The sequence below is a fragment of the Aplidium turbinatum genome, chromosome 6 (assembly GCF_918807975.1).
Source record: "Aplidium turbinatum chromosome 6, kaAplTurb1.1, whole genome shotgun sequence".
Lineage (NCBI taxonomy): Eukaryota > Metazoa > Chordata > Ascidiacea > Aplousobranchia > Polyclinidae > Aplidium > Aplidium turbinatum.
Window position 1 is genome coordinate 33,130,882 of NC_137477.1, and position 20,163 is coordinate 33,151,044.

General features: G+C 39.9%; 2 protein-coding genes across 6 annotated transcripts in view; both read right to left on the bottom strand.

The window, feature by feature from the left end:
• The window catches only part of LOC145772229 (sodium- and chloride-dependent GABA transporter ine-like), a 55,710-nt gene extending 46,709 nt beyond the window's left edge, over nt 1-9,001 (bottom strand). Inside the window, exon 1 of the mRNA XM_082584080.1 lies at nt 8,836-9,001. Coding sequence (XP_082440206.1) covers nt 8,836-8,980 — 145 coding nt within the window. The 5' untranslated portion in view covers nt 8,981-9,001. The remainder of the gene's footprint in view (nt 1-8,835) is intronic.
• Nucleotides 9,002-17,504: 8,503 nt separating this feature from the next.
• The window catches only part of LOC145772340 (unconventional myosin-Ie-like), a 46,328-nt gene continuing 43,669 nt past the window's right edge, over nt 17,505-20,163 (bottom strand). For all 5 annotated transcript variants that reach the window (XM_082584216.1, XM_082584217.1, XM_082584215.1 and 2 more), the window contains one exon: nt 17,505-19,164. In XM_082584216.1, the coding sequence (XP_082440342.1) occupies nt 19,088-19,164 (77 nt within the window). In that variant the 3' untranslated portion in view covers nt 17,505-19,087. The remainder of the gene's footprint in view (nt 19,165-20,163) is intronic.

The window sequence follows — 20,163 nt, forward strand, 5'->3', positions numbered from 1 at the left end:
CAGAATCAGATACACAGATAAGAAAGGTCGCTATATGTAAGAGTTCGCTTCTAGAAGAATAGTAGGTAGTCACTGGGAGTGGACAAGGCAAGGTAATAGGCAAGTTGTAAGAACAGCATAGCTTTGCCCAACTACATATAGGATAGTCTTCAGTTAGTCAGTATCATATAGTGACTAAAAAACGAAAGAATCCTCCGACAACACGGATGGCAAAAACTTCGGTGGGTCTTACCGAGAAGCGGTTAAGGTTCAGCAAACAGCGAGTGAAGTGCGGGATCTGTTTGAAGGAGGTATCGAGAGAAGCATTGCCACGTCACTTTGGAACTTATCATCAAGGTAAACTTCCGGCTAATAAGCATGGCTGAGCGCTTCTGCCCACCTTTTTTGGTGCCTTCACTGTTTTGCGTTACTCGATTCACGCAGTATTAGCAGCGAGTGTGGAAGGGCATATTCAATGACCTCCCTACCATCTTTCGAGTTTATCAACAGTAAGTAGCCTATAGCCCTACAGAAAATGTTTAAAATGCCAAACCAAGTACCGAACTTTATGTTATAACTTACTTTTTGCAATAATTACAACAAGTTGTGTTTGGTGCAACACCAATTTAAGCTTGTTTTAAATTTTAAGCAGACGTATAAACCTATCTCAAACTGCGGGATGCAATAATAATTCGCCCGAAGATGAAGACCATGCCTTGCAGAAACCAACTGGAGCAGAAATGTCTGCAGCGAGACAAATGCTCGTCAAGCTTCAGAACATAGAGTTGCCACTAAAAATTCTGGGCATGATCGAAATTAGCGACATGCTATCAGCAGCTTCATGTTCTTTGCAAAACAATGGTATGTTGCCTCGGATGTGGGAAGCGGTCATCGAGGGGCTGAAACCGAAACTTGAAAACGCAATCGAATATTTAAAGAATGAGAAGATTGTTTTCTAAGCAAAGATATAATGTTTACTAGTAAACAGATAACTAAGTTTCAAACATAGTTTTGACTTTCTATATCTTTATTTAGGTTCCAGAAAATTGGCATCAGTTTCGCACACACGTTCAGAACTTGAAAGATACTGGGAGTATAAACGACGTCCCAGTCCTGATTCCTGGAGAAGATTGCTACCAGCGTGAGCAAAGGGAAAATGTACGCCAATGCGAAATGTCTGTTGATGGCGTTGTCAAGGTAAAATATTTTATGCTTTTCATCAAGAAGTGCTGATAAACTGAACTAACTGCATGATAAAAACATTTCTTTTGTTTCTCGTAGGAAGTGCTGGCATGCTTGCGGGTATATTCGGTACACGACAACTGGGCGAGACAAAGTGGGCGATACCCACTTGGGCGAGACCAGGTGGGCAACGAGACAAGTGGGCGACGGACCAGGTGGGCGACGAGTCAAGTGGGCGACGGACCAGGTGGGCGACGAGTCAAGTGGGCGACGAGCCAAGTGGGCGACGGACCAAGTGGGCGACGGAATCGAAAGTTTAGCCGTTCAGAAAAAAATATGACGTTTAATTTTTACTTTAAAATACAATAGTTGATTTGTAGAAGGGAAGCAATGAGAGTTCTCACGCTGAGTTTCACGAAGCATTAGAAGCAACATTTTCATTATTTTTTGTGTAATAGCGCTTTGCATTGTGACATCATCTTGTCACATTATTTTGCAATTTGCGGCGTCACGGTTTATCGTGAAGCTTAAGAGAAACCTCTCAGAAAAGAGACAAACGAATGGCCAAAGAGTGGTTGAAGTCAGTTATGAACGTTCCCTAACCGTTATCAAAGCTTGTCAGTATAAAATATGACTTTTAATTTTTACTTTAAAATACAATGGTTGATTTGTGGAAGGGAGGCAATAAGAGTTCTCACGCTGAGTTTCACGAAGCATTGGAAGCAACATTTTCATTATTTTTTGTAGTCTAGTAATAGCGCTTGCTGTATGATGTTAATTTGCATTGTGACATCATCTTGACACATTATTTTGCAACACACAATCCAGTCTCTGAATATTATAAACACTTGCGGTAGGTCACTAGGTGGGCGACGGACCAGGTGGGCGACGAGTCAAGTGGGCGACGAGCCAAGTGGGCGACGGACCAAGTGGGCGACGGAATCGAAAGTTTAGCCGTTTGGAAAAAAATATGACGTTTAATTTTTACTTTAAAATACAATAGTTGATTTGTAGAAGGGAAGCAATGAGAGTTCTCACGCTGAGTTTCACGAAGCATTAGAAGCAACATTTTCATTATTTTTTGTGTAATAGCGCTTTGCATTGTGACATCATCTTGTCACATTATTTTGCAATTTGCGGCGTCAGGGTTTATCGTGAAGCTTAAGAGAAACCTCTCAGAAAAGAGACAAACGAATGGCCAAAGAGTGGTTGAAGTCAGTGCCGGATTACGGGTCTGCTGGCCTGTAGGCACATTTTATAAGTGGCCCGAAAATCAGGATTGCCAACTAAAAAATTAGAATTATCAGTGTTGCCAAATCATTGTCACAAAGATCATTGTTGCAACTATAACACAGTATACCGTGCAAAAACGTGGTCATATGCCTAACTAAATAACAATATTGCACGTTTTTGCGATTGAAAACGCGTCAACTAGTTTTTGGAGGTTCAATCTTACGCAGTAGATTGCTTTGAATACACAAAAGTGCCACTGTATCAAGACGTTGTTGACACATTGTTGATCGTTTAACGTCTTTAATTCGTTTCAGTTGTGAAAACGAGCGTCCCCCCGAGCAATTCGTAGCCATTAGAGACAAGTACATTCTAAGTGCTACTTCAGTGTACGCAAATACATTATAAACAACAGTAGTGAGCAGCATTTTAAACATCTTCTGGGCACTTCCTGTTGCTGTTGTTTCATCGCATCTTTGCTCTTTATAGTCTAAAAGTTATTTCTAATTTCTTAACATAACACAACGCCACGTTTGTTTCGTTGCGTCACTCAACGGAAATGCGAATTTTTAAAAACATTTTATCAAATATTTCTGGAAACTTCCTTGGTTTCGTATTATCAAAAAGGAAGTGGCAACATGTTTCAATTCTTCTTTTTTTAACGATTTTGCAACCTTTAATTCATCTGGAAAGACAGAGCTATTAAGATAAATACTTACTGGTTTAGAAAATAATTATTTTGAAAATATGACTAAATTTCTACTGATTTTAAAATGGCCTGGATTTTTGACTGGCCTGTAGGCACGTGCCTACTTTGCCTAATAGTTAATCCGGCACTGGTTGAAGTCAGTTATGAACGTTCCCTAACCGTTATCAAAGCTTGTCAGTATAAAATATGACTTTTAATTTTTACTTTAAAATACAATGGTTGATTTGTGGAAGGGAGGCAATAAGAGTTCTTACGCTGAGTTTCACGAAGCATTGGAAGCAACATTTTCATTATTTTTTGTAGTCTAGTAATAGCGCTTGCTGTTTGATGTTAATTTGCATTGTGACATCATCTTGACACATTATTTTGCAACACACAATCCAGTCTCTGAATATTATAAACACTTGCGGTAGGTCACTAGGTCAGCCAGTGGTGAGATCTTAACTACTAAGTAGCTGGTTTGGTAGGTACATGCATTAGACATTTGAATGTTTGTAGTGATTTTCAAGCGAAACAGAAGTTTTTGTTAGTTGTTCGAGTGTGTTATTGTTTAAAATACATGTAAAAACTGACATACGAATCATTAACTACGGAGATTAGCATAAATTTGATGCTCTAAAAATAATCCATTAAAATAAAATTTTTGACAGAATATCTAAAAATAAAGTCATATTTTCAATTTTTAGGTCATAAACAAAATGGCCCTAGTAATGACTGTCAGTCACAATGTGTTCTGTAAACTGCTGATGCAGCTACGCAGCGTCTAGACTAGAGCATTCGGATTAAAGTTTTATTGGTACTTTCACATACAACATTGTAAATGATAAAGCTTTGGTAGAGAGTTTGCTTTGTTGAACCATAGAGAAATAAAACATAGTAACTTTAGCGGGTTTAGCATACTTTATTTCACACAAAATATAACATAATTAAATAAAACAAACTCAAACGTTTTCGACACGTACGTGTGTCCTCATCAGGAATTAAACCTGCAATACATAAAATGAAAAATCGTAAGATAAATTTGACTATGCACTGTAATGATTGTCGTTACAGTTACAGTGCATAGTCAAATTTATCTTACGATTTTTCATTTTATGTATTGCAGATTTAATTCCTGATGAGGACACACGTACGTGTCGAAAACGTTTGAGTTTGTTTTATTTAATTATGTTATATTTTGTGTGAAATAAAGTATGCTAAACCCGCTAAAGTTACTATGTTTTATTTCTCTATGGTTCAACATTGTAAATGTAAGTTAATGGCAAGTCTCTATGAGACATTGGATTTTCCGCGCACATACGATTTATAGCGTCAAGAACAGTAATTGTGCGCTGTTTTTTTTTTCGGTCATAGACCAATTTTTTAGAAAAATGTCCGAAAAAAATATAGCCAATTCGGTCAAAATGTGCAAACAAATATATAGTCAATTCGGCCAAGTGTTGCAAGGTTGAGTTTCGCTGATGAACGTTGAAGAAACGTTTGTCTGTTCCAACTTTTCTCAGGTAAAACAAGACAACATTTCTCAGCGAAACTTAATGCTGTAGCGAGTCAGAAAGTGCAAATTTTGGTTTGTATCAGCTACTTGAAAGGAAATATTTTCATCAGAAAAAATGACCGAAATAAATAAAAAATGACCGAATTTTTACAAGTCATTTCGGACAAATGACCGAAAAGTCTCAGCGAAAAAAAAAACAAACAGATTGCGCGTGCTATGTTGGTGGCTGCAGCGTTTTTATTAGCATCGATGGTGACCGGAAGTTTTTGCAACATACTCCATCGATAATGATGTTTGAAATTCTTGATGATACCTTGGTCTGAAAGATGGACAGAAGAAGCTGTGTTTGCTGGAAATAAAACACAACTTCTACTTGCTTAAGGTGAGTTTTGTCGATGTTGTTGTTACGATGGTTGTTCAAGAGCTTTTCCCGTGCCTTCCATATCCGTGAAATTTTCGCCTGTGCCACATCAAATTTTGCTGCAACAACTCTCTGCGGCGTTTTCCTTTCTAACTCTTTGATTACAATTAGGCTACTCTTACTACCACTCTTTGACCTTTCGTTTGTCTCTTTTCTGAGGGGTTTCTCTTAAGCTTCACGATAAACCGTGACGCCGCAAATTGCAAAATAATGTGTCAAGATGATGTCACAATGCAAATTAACATCAAACAGCAAGCGTTATTACTAGACTACAAAAAATAATGAAAATGTTGCTTCCAATGCTTCGTGAAACTCAGCGTGAGAACTCTCATTGCCTCCCTTCCACAAATCAATCATTGTATTTTAAAGTAAAAATTAAAAGTCATATTTTTCCGAAAGGCTAAACTTTCGCTTCCTTCGCCCACTTTGGCCGTCGCCCACTTGGCTCGTCGCCCACTTGGTCCGTCGCCCACTTGGCTCGTCGCCCACTTGACTCGTCGCCCACTTGACTCGTCGCCCACCTGGTCTCGCCCAAGTGGGTATCGCCCACTTTGTCTCGCCCAGTTGTAGTGTACCGGGTATATTCGACTGCTTTGAAAAATCAACTGAACAGAAGATTTTATCAACAATCCTGCCCCGCGGTGGATGTTTGATGCTCGGAATGCTTTTTCTTTTGCTAGGTAACTGCTTCTGCTGCGCTTCGTATGCTCGCATTTGCGGCTTGTTATATTTTTCGAGAAACAGTAAATTACTCCATCAAAGATATTGATGTACTGGGTATTTAAATTGTTTGTGATAAAGGTTTCAACATAGCTTTTATGTTGTGCAGATACCTCGCTTGCAACAGCAGCACGCTCTTCAACACCTACAAGTGATGAACTCTCTGGTTTTCGCCATCTTCTAGAGTCCGCGGGTGCAGATGTTAACCAGGAACGCCTCATTTCGCTGTACCACACGCTTCATCAGCGCCTAGCATCAGAAGAGCCGTTTCCTTCGATTGAAAGTTTGTGGTACAACGTCCTCACAAAGGAAAATTTTTCCAGGATTTAAGTGAGCTCATGCACTTCTGCTTGAAGTACCTGGTGCGCCGTTGCAACGAATGTATCATCGAGTCTTTCTGCTCCAGCTACGCACTGCACGACTCACGATGAAGGCCGTTGTCTGACGAAGCTATTCAAGATGAACTATTCGTTGGCAAGTGCGGTCCACCGATTTCACTGGCGAAACCATTGTTGCGAAAAGCACTTGACTGCCTGTTCCCAAATGGTTGGCGTTTCTATCTTCAAAAAAAAAAAGTACCGGAAATCTCCTGTCTAAAGTCATACAGAGGCAGCAAGATCTAGCAGCAAGCATGCCCTGGCATTAATGTTTGTGTTGTTACTAATATTCTTTCCTTTTCACTGTTATTAATTAATTCGTTCTTGTGTTACTTTACGTGATTGCATGTAGTCTGTTGCAATGTTGTATGAAGAGGCTTGTTTGCCATCTCGGCACACCTTAAACGCTGTAGGCCTGTAGCATTACACCCTTGTTTTGTATTATCGTGGTATTGTTCCGTTTTCTATTATCTGCAGTTCATTTTTTGCTTTATCTTTGCTGTGTTTCTTGGTAACTTACATGTTTCGCTCCTAACTGTGTTTGCGTGCGAGTACATGCATAACCATTAATGTACTAAGCGAGACTAAAGAGATGCCAAAGGAAAAATTCTCCATCACGCAGTAATTTGCGGCCAAACGCTTATAATCTGACTCTTGTGACGTCATACCACTATTCGACAAACAAACACAGAATTTTTGGTTATTTGAGAAGAAAGAAAAAAGCGCAGCCCTGTTCTCGATGTTACCGGACTACACTGGAAGGCTACTAGAGAGCAGCCAGTCTTTGATTTCATCATCCATGACTTTTCTTGTAATTTACTGATTCACAACCATTTTCATGCTCACTTTTCATAAATTACAGATCATTTCAACCCTTGCTTGCATTTTGATCTTGATACAATAGCAACCAATTGAACTAGACAAATGCAATTATGACATCATAATAGTAAACAGGGCTAAAAATGAGTGATTATCTATTTAAAAGCTTTTGGGAAATATTTTCGTTGTCAAATAACTAGAGCCAATTCGAAAAAAAAATAAGTGCATTTTTGGAATCAGGGACCTTGAACTACCATACTTTATAATGAATTTCATCTTTTGTGCTAAATTTTTTTGTTGGCTTGTGGAATACAACTTTGAATGTTACAGACCAAAAATTGCTTTAAAATGCTGGAAGCCTGACTTACACTTTAAGTTTGCTAGACATTCCTGATTGGTAAGATTCTCTGTAGATGTGTCCATTAAGATTGAAAAGCAACAAATGAATTTAGTGGCACCTTTATCTGGGTCTGCTACTATTCGGTGAGTCCGATTCGGTGAGTCCGATTCGGTGAGTCCGATTCGGTGAGTCCGATTCGGTGAGAGCCCTATTCGGTGAGTTTTTTTTTTAATTATTGCGCGCCGTAGCCTAATTATCATTGCCGTTATAGGGTTAGGGGATAGGGGTTGGGGGATAGGGGGTTGGGGGTTTTTGTGTTTTTTTTTTGAATTTTTGTTTGAAAATTATCGGGTACCGTAGCCTAATTAAAACCCCTAACCCAAACCCCCAAAACCCCCAAACCCCCAACCCCCAAAAACCCTAACCCCAAAAACCCCTAACCCCCAACCCCAAAAACCCCCAACCCCAAAAACCCCCAACCCCAAAAACCCCCAACCTCTATCCCCTAATCCCTAACCCCTATCCCCTAACCCTATAACGGCAATGATAATTAGGCTACGACGCGCAATAATTTAAAAAAAAAAACTCACCGAATAGGGCTCTCACCGAAAAAGGCTCTCACCGAAAAAGGCTCTCACCGAATCGGACTCACCGAATCGGGCCATTCCGCCTTTATCTTTACTTTGTGCAAAAAAACATTTTTAAATTTTTGTTTGTGTAATAAAACTTAAGTTTGCTACCGTAGCAAATAAAATGACTACCGTACCGTATTAAAAAAACAATTTTAAAACTTTAGTAAGAAATAACCTAGTCTCACGTCATTCATATTATAACGCGACATTCAGGTCTTGCGTCATTCATGCTGCGGCCTAAGGATGGCACCATTTGTGTTCACCTCAATCAGTCGTATACTGTTTATATACTTTGGCCTGCATATTTTGGTCGAATTCACTCTATGACTGTGTTGACTGGTAAGTGGTAGTTGAAGATTTAGATTAAGTGGACCCAGCAAGGCAGCGAATCTTTGTGTTCACCTTCAAACATGCTTTAATTAGTTTATCAAAGACACAGATACATGCTCTTTAGCGGTGTTCAACACTTTCAAAAGCCCTTTCAAATGTCAAATCAGGGCTTTCACCACCAGGGTATGCAGCCGACCGCCAATACACAATACCGGTAGCCTACTGTAACACAAAAAAGCAAATACTCCTTTTTAAACAAATGTGACACTTTTCAGCTATGCACAGACTGCAACATTCAAATCACGAGTCTATTATGGCACACTTACAACCCTTTCAAGTACACCAAGGTGTGTTTGAGAAGTTTCAGTTGATCTTTTTAAAACTCAAGTTTTTTGTGAGCAATTTCCTTTTATAAATTACTTTTGTGGTTGAATTATGGTTGACTTAATTTTTTTAAGATATATTTGTGCTAGGTTGCTTCTTGTTAATGATAAAGATTTTATGACAAAGTGAAAATTAATTATTCTAATTGTAGTTGTAATAGTTAAAATTCACTCCAAGTAAGCAACTAAGCATGCTGCACCAACAGTCCAACACTCACCTCCCCCACTTTTAAAACATAAGTACGGGAATCTCCATATGTTTCCAAGACCTACAGCATACCCAACACAAGCAAGCAAAAACTCAGACTTGTTCCGCCAACGACCCCGTTGACTTGTTGAGAGAACATCTTCACTTTTTTCCATGATATAAACCAGTACCGTACCAACTTTTACAACATAAATTTAACTTTGTGTCCTGTGTCTGTAAGTGTAACAAGGTTTCCAAGACCAGCTATATTGTATGATTGGAGTTGCAATCTTGTAGATAGACAAGTATATATTGTTGTAGCTTGATGGTAAAAAAACAAACTGAACTGAGTAGCCAACTCAGCAAAATACTGCTGCTGTTCCTTCACAAATTAATTCAACATTTCAGTTCATTACACTTTACAACTGAATAAATAATAAAGTGATCCGCCCCGATAGGTCAATTGGTTAGTGCGTGACTTCGCAAACGAAGAAGACTCAAGATCACGCGGCGATCGTTCGGCTTTCTGGGTGTGCGCTTGGGCAACCCATTTCAGGAATGCTCTCCACTCAGCAGCAACTAGTACAGGAGCGGGCAACATATGGCCCGCGGGCCGGACCCGGCCCACGACGGGATTGTGAGCGGACCGCAGACAGTTTCCGGTCTTTACATGATAATGGCCCGCGGCCACAGTCTGCCACAATCCCCCACTACTTGCTTACTACGTCAAATAATAGCGATTGTTAGTTATTCTTTAGTTCTTTGTGTTCTTTGATTTCGGTTTTTAGCCAAGTGACAAGCATGTTATGTTCAGTCATATACGGGCCCTTCCATCCTTTTTCTTTGTCTCTTGTAAGAATTCAACACTAGACTTCAAGGAAAGGGCACTTTTGGTCACGAAATGTAGGCCTACTCAACAGTGAAGGCATTCAGGGTGAAGCTAAAACTGTGTTCTCGCCAGCTCAATCAGAGTATTACAACACACTTTCCAACACTCGAAACTATGGCACCCCAGATGATGACAATTGAGAAGTATACCAATATGATATCTGCACTAGACAATGAATTTGGTCGTCATTTTGCGGACTTCCAGAAACTTTCTGCTGAGTTTGATATCTTGTCATCACCCTTTACTACTGACTTTGAAAAGGTGCTGCATGCTCTACAGCTGGATTTGATTGATTTGCAATGTGACTCTACCCTGAAATAGATATTCTAAGCTAAAAGCATTGACAAATTTTATGCGTCACTGAATGAGTCCAAGTTTGCCAACCTGAGAAAGATGGCCATGAAACTATTTGTTCTGTTCGGGTCTACATAGACTTCATTTGCGAGCAAACTTTTTCGACCACAAACATTAACAAGACAAAACTGCAATCCAATCTCACTGATGTTCACGTGCAGTCTTTACTGAGGGTTTCTACGTCCGACATGCAGCCAGAGTTCAAAGAACTTGACAACTTTGATCGACCACAGATATCCCATTGACTTCAGCAGCTATCGAAGTACATTACGTTAGGCTAATTGTTAATAAATTTATTAAATAGGCTACTGTTTTTGGTCTCTATGCTTGAAACTTAAATTTTGTATTACATTAAATAGGATTTATTCCTAGTCTAAGATATATACGCGATTAATGTAGCGATTCATGAATCCGGCCCTTCAAGTACTTCATTTTCCAATATCAGGCCTGCCGACTGGAGAAGTGGCCCGCCCCTGAACTAGTAGATGGAGTAATTCCTCCGCAACAACATTTCAGAAAACTTTACTCTGCCAAAAGCGTCAAAAGCCTCTGTCTATAAGTATGAAAAACTACCCGGCATAACTATCAAGGCTTAGTCATTAAGAATAAATAATAAAGATCAAAATTCAAAACCAAATCAACCGAACAATTGTTACCGTAGCCTACTTACCATTTTTAATCCGACCGCCAACCAAAGTTGCCAGATACTTTTTTGCCTTTTTAAATTGAAGCTCAACCGCCATTACAAGGTAAAAATTGTGACATGTCAATATTGGCTACACGTTGTGAAAACTTACAATTAAAAACACCTTCTTCACAAAATTCTGCGGAAGGTATATTTTTGTGTGGGTATCCAGTGTTGTACGCAAGAAGGAAGCCATTGGTTCATGCCCACCGCTCCTTTAAAAATGTTGATTGCTTATAGTTGTTGTGAAGCGTGGTGCAAACATATGTTATTGTTGAAGAGTAGTCTTGGGTAGCAGGGCCGTATGTAACCGCCCCTCTTACCTCGCGGGGGATGGGGGCACAGTTGCTTAGAGACCCACTTATTTCAGTTTGTTCGAATTATCACACACTGTCTTCGCCTAGAAACGCTGTTCTTGCCCGCTCGGATTGTAGGCTAATCGCTACAGGATCAACCTCGCTCTGCTTTCAACGCATTTGATCAACATGATCCACCCAGCCTCAAAAGTTACTTCCCAAATTGTCTTTTTTTCCTGTAATACAGCCTATCCGTGCCTCCGCTTCGATCGCTAGCCTCCCCGACCCAGCTGGGCGAACTTGCCTCAACGTCTGGCCAGTGCACATATCCGTGCTCGCCGGATCAAATCCTTCTCTTCTTTAGTAAGTATCAGGGATATCTAAAGAAGGGGATACGAAGGCTTTTATTAAGTCAGACAATAGAAGGGCTTCTGTTTATCGTAATAATCTCTGTTTACCGTAAACTGATAATTGATACCGATGGTAGTTAAATAAATCTTGTTGTGATAACCTGCATTGCGCTATTAGTATCAGGTCTGGATGTTTAGGCTAGCCTACTACATGCTCATGGTTATTTGTTAATTCAACTACCGTACCCGTATAAGCTACTTGCTTTACATCTAGCCTATAGCAAAGGTTTTGTTAAGAAAAACAGCTTAGCCTACTGGTAACTTTTTATTTTAACTCTCTTTCCAAACACGTATTCTTTAAATGTACTCTGCCTAACATTTGCTAACTGTCTTGTGTAGCTCATTGTACCAGCTGTACTACAAAACTTTCTGCAATTTTAAAAAGAACGGCATGTTTAACGCGCTACCAACTACCGCCCTGGTGGTGTCATCAGAATAAGGCAATCGCTGCGAGCCTTCGTTTCCCCTTCTCTAGATATCCCTAGTAGCTAAGTATAGGCTAATACACTCCCACCTATTTTTATGTAGGCTACATTGATTAATCGAGCCTCTGCTCTAGCTTCTTATTTGAAATTTGTCTGCCACGAGACCCAAATTATTCTCAAACAGCTTGACTTTCTTCCTCGTTGGAGACCCCAATTTTATCCGCTCTGTCTACGGACAGACCAGGTAGGAAGTAGCCTATAAGAGTCAAAAGTAGCCTACCTGCGACGCGGTCGCGTGAAGGAGACGTGAGCACCGCCCGGCGGTCAATTACTTCCGATTCCAGCGTTTACATGCGACGGGTCGCCCGGCCCGTCGCAGGTCATCTTTCTGCGCTTTGCAGAAAGAGCCTGTCTCCCTGGCCCGCTCCGCCATTCTGAATTTGCGGACGGGTCATGTAGTGTTTTCGATCCACACTCTCCTTTCACAGGTACCTACACTCCCCAGCAAGGCCCCGCGACCTAAACCTAGGCTACTTACCTTCCAGGTGCATCGCCACCCCTAAATCACGCCGCTTTCCCGCTGCTGCGGGGTATGTCAGGCCGGTTTTTTAAAGCCTTCGACCTGGCTATGTTTGTTGTTTTCTTCTCGCCGTGTCAATCCTTTGTACCCGTGCGTTGTTGATGCGAATAAAACAGTTGAACAGTAACATATATATAGGGGAGAGTGCAGTGCCGGATTAAGGGTCTGCTGGCCTGTAGGCACATTTTATAAGAGGCCCAATAATCAAGGTTGCAAATAAAAAGTTAAAATTGTCAGTGTTGCCAAATCATTGTCACAAAGATCGTGTTTGCAACTATAACACAGGATACCGCGCAAAAACTTGGTCATATGCCTAACTAAATAACACTTTTGCGATTGAAAACGCGTTAATTAGTTTTTGGAGGTCAATCTTACGGAGTAGATCGCTTGCAATGTTTAAGTACTCAATCTGATCTGATCATCATTCTGAATCTGATTAAAAGTTATTTCTAATTTCTTTTCACAACACAAAGCCACGTTTGTTTCGTTGCGTCACCCAACGGAAATGAGCATTTTAAAAAATATCAAAAAGGAAGTGGCAACATGTTTCAATTCGTCTTTTTTTAACAATTTTTGCAACCTTTAATTCATCTGCCAAAACAGAGCTATCAAGATAAATACATATCAATCAATCATTCAATCATTTTATTTTTCGTCATTAACGTGTCCGGGACGAAAAAGATACTAACTACAAAAATTGATATAAACCTACCAGCACGTTAACGAACGGGAAAAGGTGGCAAAACCTTGAAAGGTTTAAAACATGCCTGAATGAAAAATTATGTAGTACCGTCAACCGGGATGACTTTGATCAGACTCTGTTTTAGCTTTGTAATCGCCATTGAGTAATTGGACTTCGCTCAAGTACTTCAGACCACATCCTTGGAATTTGAGCGAAGTCCAGTTACTCAAATTGGCGATTACAAAGCTAAAACAGAGTATGATCAAAGTCACCCCGGTTGATTAGGTTATATATCAGTAGTTAGCACGGCCACAAAACCCAAATACCTTCTCTTTCGAATCTTTTTAGTTTAATCTTTTTAGTTTAATCAGTTTAGAAAATAATTATTTTGAAAACATGACTAAATCTCTACTGATTTTAAAGTGGCCTGAATTTTTGACTGGCCTGTAGGCACGTGCCTACTTTGCCTAATGGTTAATCCGGCACTGGGAGAGTGGGGTTAGTTGGAAGGCGGGGTTAGTTGAAAAATTGTCATTTTTTTAAAATCTCGATGACTTTTTTAAATATTTACTGCCACCATGTGATGTAGTTTATAAAAACACATAATCCATTTTAGTTTTGATTTGTTGAATCAAGTTATGCCTGTTTGGCAAACAATTTTGTATTTTCTTACTTTCGAAGTAAAATTTTTGGCGTTTTAAGAAACATCTTTTCCGTCGATGTCGTTAAAGATAGGCAGAAGTTTTTTTGTGTGTGTCAGCTGTAGGTGTTCTACAACACCAAGAAATAAACAAATTTTAGTCAAATGCACCATGCTCAAATATTTTAGGTAACTAAGTTAGTTAGTCATATGCTAATGGAGCTAGTTGAAAAATAGTGGGTGGGGTTAGTTGGAAAATGTTTTGATACCAGTATGACGATGTAATATGATGCGAGTATATCGCCGTGGTATGATAGTAGGCTACATAGTATAAGCTCCAATGTAAGGGAGATATGGGACCAATGAACAGGTTGGGATCAATGAACAATGACGTTTTCTTTTTTGTGTGTGAGGGATACGCTTGGTTACTGTTACGTGGTTTTGCGGTCTGCTCTATGTGTAGATATGAGTTACTTTGCAAGTTGGTTGACAATTAGTAGGAGAAAAAAATCCACTTATTCTAGTTTTGTGTTGCAAAAGTAAAATTTGGAGGTGCCAGAAAAAGTTTTCTTTTTTTCTGACTGTAAGTTAAAAAACCTTCTCAGTGTGTTGGGTGGATAAAATTAGAATGATAGCTTCTCAAAGAAATTGAAGAAGAATAAACTTTATCAGGTACAGCTATAGATTTCATTTTATGTAACATGGCTGACAAGGGGACAAATGAACAGGCTTCGGGGTGGGACCATAGACGATAACGATTTTGAAGTATCTTTCTACAAGAATACTGAAAAGTTTGGGTGTTCATCAGGACAATTATCGTTTCTAGCACTAGTTGCTACGTTCATCTGATGAAATTGAAAGTACGTCAGTGAAGCAATAAACCATCTTGTTTGTTGTTAATTTTACTTTCAATTTCATCAGATGAACGTAGCAACTAGTGCTAGAAACGATTTCTACAAGTAAAAAATGGATTCATGTTGCCAGAAACAGAAGAACTGGCATCCGTTTCGAATGAAGACGTTCTTACTGTGTTGCCTAATTCCTCTTTGTGTTCCAACACCAAGCGACTGGCCAACGCTATGAGGTTCCCCGTGGACCTGTTGTTCCGGACAATTTTTAAATCAAACGTCACATAAAACCGTTCAGGTCTACTGAATCTTGGCGTCTGACGTAATGGACTATTGTTAGAAATTAGCAAAGATTGCATCACCTCTGGTCACACCTGTTGAAACATTACATCATCGTTAAATCTTGAATTACGAGATATGGTGTAAGCCAAAGCCAACAGGTGCTGGAATAGCTTCATAATGCTTTTCATTATTCATCATCATAATCCATCGTCGGTTTGTTCCCCACTAGTGGGGGTGGCCGATTGTTTCCGCGCAGCAATTGTCTTAATCCCTTTTCTCCATTTCACCCTGTCCCTTGCATCTTCCTCCTTCAGTCCGACTTTTTTAAACTCATCCTTCACTTGTTGTTTCCACGTTCTTCTTGGACGATCGCGTTTCCTCTTCCCATCCACCTTTAGATCTAGTGCCTTTCTAAGAAAACTTTCTTTCTCCCTCCTTATCACATGTCCATACCATCTTACTCCATTTGCCCTTGCCAGTTGGTCTATGGTCTCTCTCATCTTTAGCATATCCAACAATTCTTCAGTCCTTTTTTCCCTTCTCGTTTTCACCCCACACATTGCTCTCACCATTGACCTTTCCGTTCTTCTCAGGATTGCCAGTTCACTCTCTCTCAATACCCATGTCTCGCTACCATATAGCATTGCAGGCCGCACACAGCTCCGATATACTTTTCCTTTCATCCTTAGTGAAAATTTTCTGCCATACAACATTTCCCCACATTCCCTGAACTTTGCCCAGCCCAATCTTGCCCTTGTTGTCACCGCTGCTTCACATCCACCACTTCCATTTATCCGATCACCCAGATAACAGAAGTCTGTCACTGTTTCGATGCCATGGCAGAACTCATCATCATGGCCTTCCACTTCATTCCTTCCTTTACTGCATTTCCCACAAACAAAACACTTCGCCAATCTTGTTGCGGCTCTCTTGACATTAGCACATCTTGCATGTAGGCCTACCCACTTTCCACATTCCTTGCATTGCATTTCTCATCACTCTCTTGCCACATATTCCACAGGGATCTACTTTGCTCTCAACAACTGTTCCTTCTGCTCCACTCACCATCACTTTTGTTTTTTCAAGATTCACCTTCATACCCTTGGTTTCAAATGCTTCTTTCCATTTCTCAAACTTTCTCTCCATACTATTACTTGTCAAGACCAGGTCGTCTGCATACAAAATTTCACTCAATAAGCCCTCCCTCACTCCTTCAGTTACAACGTCAACCACAATAGCAAATATCAGAGGTGACAAAACTGATCCCTGGTGTACACCAACCTTCACAGAAAACTCGTTTGAATAATTTGATCCAACTCTCACTTTTGTTCTTGCATCCTCATACATAGACATCACAGCTCTCACTAATACCTCCGGTATACCTCTTTTCCTCATTGCCCATTCCATCACTTTCCTTGGTAGGCTACTCTGTCAAATGCCTTTTCTAAGTCGACGAAACACATATATAGTTTTCTCTGCTTCTCTCGGTATTCCTCCTGCATTCTTCTCAATATAAACAGAGCATCCACTGTACCTTTTCCACTGTAATTATGTCACAGAAACTGCTCAAGGGCGTTTGAAATATTGCAATCTATTCTCGTCATTTTAAAATTGTTGTTTTAAAAGTTGGTCGCATATTTAACTGTTTTGCTTAGTGCTTGCCAGCTGGACGAAATTTCCGTCTTTATCTCAGTGATTTGTATTGTAGTGACAAGTTTCAGTGGCGTACGGTGTTGCGTCGCAATTTCGACAGCCTTGAGGCTATTTTTACAGAAATACAATTTTTGAAGACGTTTTCAGAAGAGTGTTTCTTTTCGGTCATTGCATACAGACGAACGGATCCGGGAATCTTATGATACAATTGGACGGTAGTCGCTTAAACATGTTCTGATTGGTTGGCGGCGTCGTTGCTGCCCCCTGCGAACTCTATGATTGTAGTAGCCTACCCCCTGCGAACGCTATGATTGAAAAGCGATAAATCTACCACGAGTCTCCTACAACTTAGCACATTGCAGTTGAGCAAGTGACAACTGTTCTAGCAACATTTTAGCAAGTGTCTGAAATTGGTAAATAATGAACCTTAGCAAGTAAAAACTGAGCAAGCCGATGCTTGACATGTAACATTGTAACAAGTCAGCAAATTCAGTATGACAAGCGATGACCAAGCAAGTCCAATCCTAGATGAAAATTTTGTTCAGTTCAGTTGTTTTTATTTCTGACCATCATATCAAAAACAATATAGGCTACGCCAACATAGCAAAGGCCGAGAAAAAGGTAAAAGCGACAAAACGCGAACGTTAAAACGTGCTTGTGAGCGAAGTAAGTTATTGAGTTGAAAAAAAATTCGGCACGATTGGTTTGCTGACTAGGGCAGTATAGCTGAAATGTACTTGTTGAGTTGTCGCATGCCCAATTGCCCAGTGGTACGACCAGTATCTACCACTTTCTAATTTTGGTTAGCCTATCTCCCGTGTGGAAAGATGGGCACTCTTTTGAGAGTGCTAAATGATGTTCGAAATGTAGCGTTCTTTGTAAGAAACATTAGCCTGGAAACTTGACACCAAATAACTCGATCGGATGCGCGGATAACTAAATGCAAGACAATTCAGTTGCATAATATTCGTTTAATGAAAAGGCATTAATTACTTCTACAACGCTTGATAAAAAGAATAAGCTTACAATTGTTAATACTACTAATCTATACAAGGCGATACGATCGACCACTAAGCCGAAAGACGTGTTCATGAACCACCAAGCTGTGGAATGAAATCAAAGGGCAGGAAAACTTGTGTTGAACAATCGAAACCGAATAAAATGGAAATTGCTAATATAAAGTTGAAAGGATAACAACTGAAATACGACACAATTGTCTACGCAACATCTTTAACGATGCTGAAACAATTATATCAATTCCAATGAAAAGTGCAAGTGAAGCTTAAAGCTGATGCGTCATCTTCACGGTAGTGTGACGTCACCCTCCATACGATCGCACTGGTTGCGGATGACATCACAAAGGCAGCAAACACCACATTGCTTTATATGTTTGGTGCTAAAACATACAATTTGCCTGAACCACAGATTCAAGACAATTTTGTCGAAAGCAAAACAGGCCATTATAATAAGGAAATGATTTGAAAAAAATTCCAGCAACAACTGCTTTGCTCGATAGAATGGACAATTTTCGTCAAATAAAAACATGATTATCCTTCTTGAAACACATAAGTTCTATATTTTTAATGAAATCAATAGGCTCGGTGAAACGCAATGACTGAACAATTAAACTGCACAAAACCGAAAATTGCACAAACTGCGTCAAGAGGATGAGAGATGAAGCATACATATTTCATTTAAAATGTTCATTCACTTAACAAAACCATCATTTTCTTTCTCTGTGTGTTGGGTTACTAGCACATTGCAACTATAAAACAATGTACACATAACTGTGCCAGGAGGGATAATGTTTGCTTTCTGATACATCAAAAGGATTTCATCAAATATAGTTATTACTCTCTAAAACCTCTACAGCCTGTAGTGTTTACCCTGAAAGAGGGATCATCAGAAGGTCCTTATTCAAATAGAATATACCCCAATAGAATCAAAAGGATTTCTGTTCTTTCACATTTCCAAATTTTAACATATGAAAACCTAAACCCAACGAATTGACGCATTTATTGCCACTGTCAAGATAAACTTACATCAAGCCCATAACGAACTGTTGCTTTTGTGTTGAATTAAAACAATGTGAAACCTCGTGATAATACTTGGTTTTATATGTTTCAGGAACAAGCTTTCTGTCAAAGCCCTACCATCAAGACGTTGTTGACGATCTCGCGGCAATCAGTGAGCAATGAGACCCCGATTGACAAAAATCATAAAAGTTGTTGCCATTGAGAAACTCGTGGTGAAACAATCTTCAACTTCGCATATGAATAATACTCACGCAGCGGTGCAATCGCAAATTGCGGAGATGAAGCACGCGATAGATTGCTCGGTGCAACAGTGCAATCGCAATCCAAGAGGAATGGAGGAGTAATGTCCAATTGGTGACAAGCAATTGCCATCTTACGGAGCTCAAAACTTTTTATAATTATTGTTGTTTTTGAAGAATACGTCAATCTTGCGTTAGTATGATCAATGTTTATCTTTTGTCATGACAAGAATACTATATTTCACCATTGCGTGTGTTCACCGATCAGATCTTCTCAACGTAATTTCCAGGAAAGAGTCCTTCCCTGTTGTTGAACCTTCCAGTCCACCAACCGGATGGGTCTGTATGAAATATCAAGATTAATTGTCATGAACGACGTCAGTACAGTGGCTTTGGTCAGGTGAGTGTTGTCGCAATTGAATTCAGTTTACTATTCGGACTACTACAATACAGACGCTAGCGGTTCAATATATCTGTGCGGGCGGATTTTTTTATGGAAGCAAATGCTTAGGAAGGTTCATCAGCCTCATGAAACCATCCGTAGTTCAGTGATCGTTTGGTAGTCGGGTGACAATTGTGATATATGTGACCGACTAGCCATGAAATGGAAAATGAGTGGGACCAAAGAAGAAATGAAAGCCATGCTCAGGTGTATCTACAACATTGAGCGAGATCATGGAAGACTTAGGTTAGCAACTGTCTGTGAAATGTGACAAATCAGGCGGCACATCTTGGTAGCCATGATAGTCGGCTGCGTAGCCGAGTGGTGAGAACGTCTGCGCGACGTTCGAAAGGACGTGGGTTCGACACCGCTCCAGAGCACGCGGCTGTGTCTCGGCGAAAGACACTTAAAGGCAAGCCAAAATAAGGGGAGCAGCTGACTCGAAGACTATATGTCACTTCGCTGCTTCCTGTCGTCTGTTGTATCGCATCTGTGATCGCAGTGTACTGTATGTTATCGCAATGGGCGCAAATAAAAGCATGATTATTATTATTATTATTGATACAAACACGATAAATTGTCAACGAATGTCGCATATAGTGCCAGTGCCACATACAGGGCTTGCTACAAAAGACTCTTTGTAATTTGCAATTTTTACAATGGCGATTTGTACATTTTTAACGTTTCACCATTTTACAAAGTTTTATGTTTTATATTACGTGGCTCAGACGAAGGTTAGACAATAGATTGAGTTTCGCTTTTAGCAGCATGATCGTTGCTTACTTCACAATGTAGATATTAACGACCTGTTTTAGCCTGATGCTGCGGTTCGCTGTGGTAATAGCAAATTGCACTAGCTTTCGAAACACAGTTCCCTAGTCTATGCTATGTGCTATGA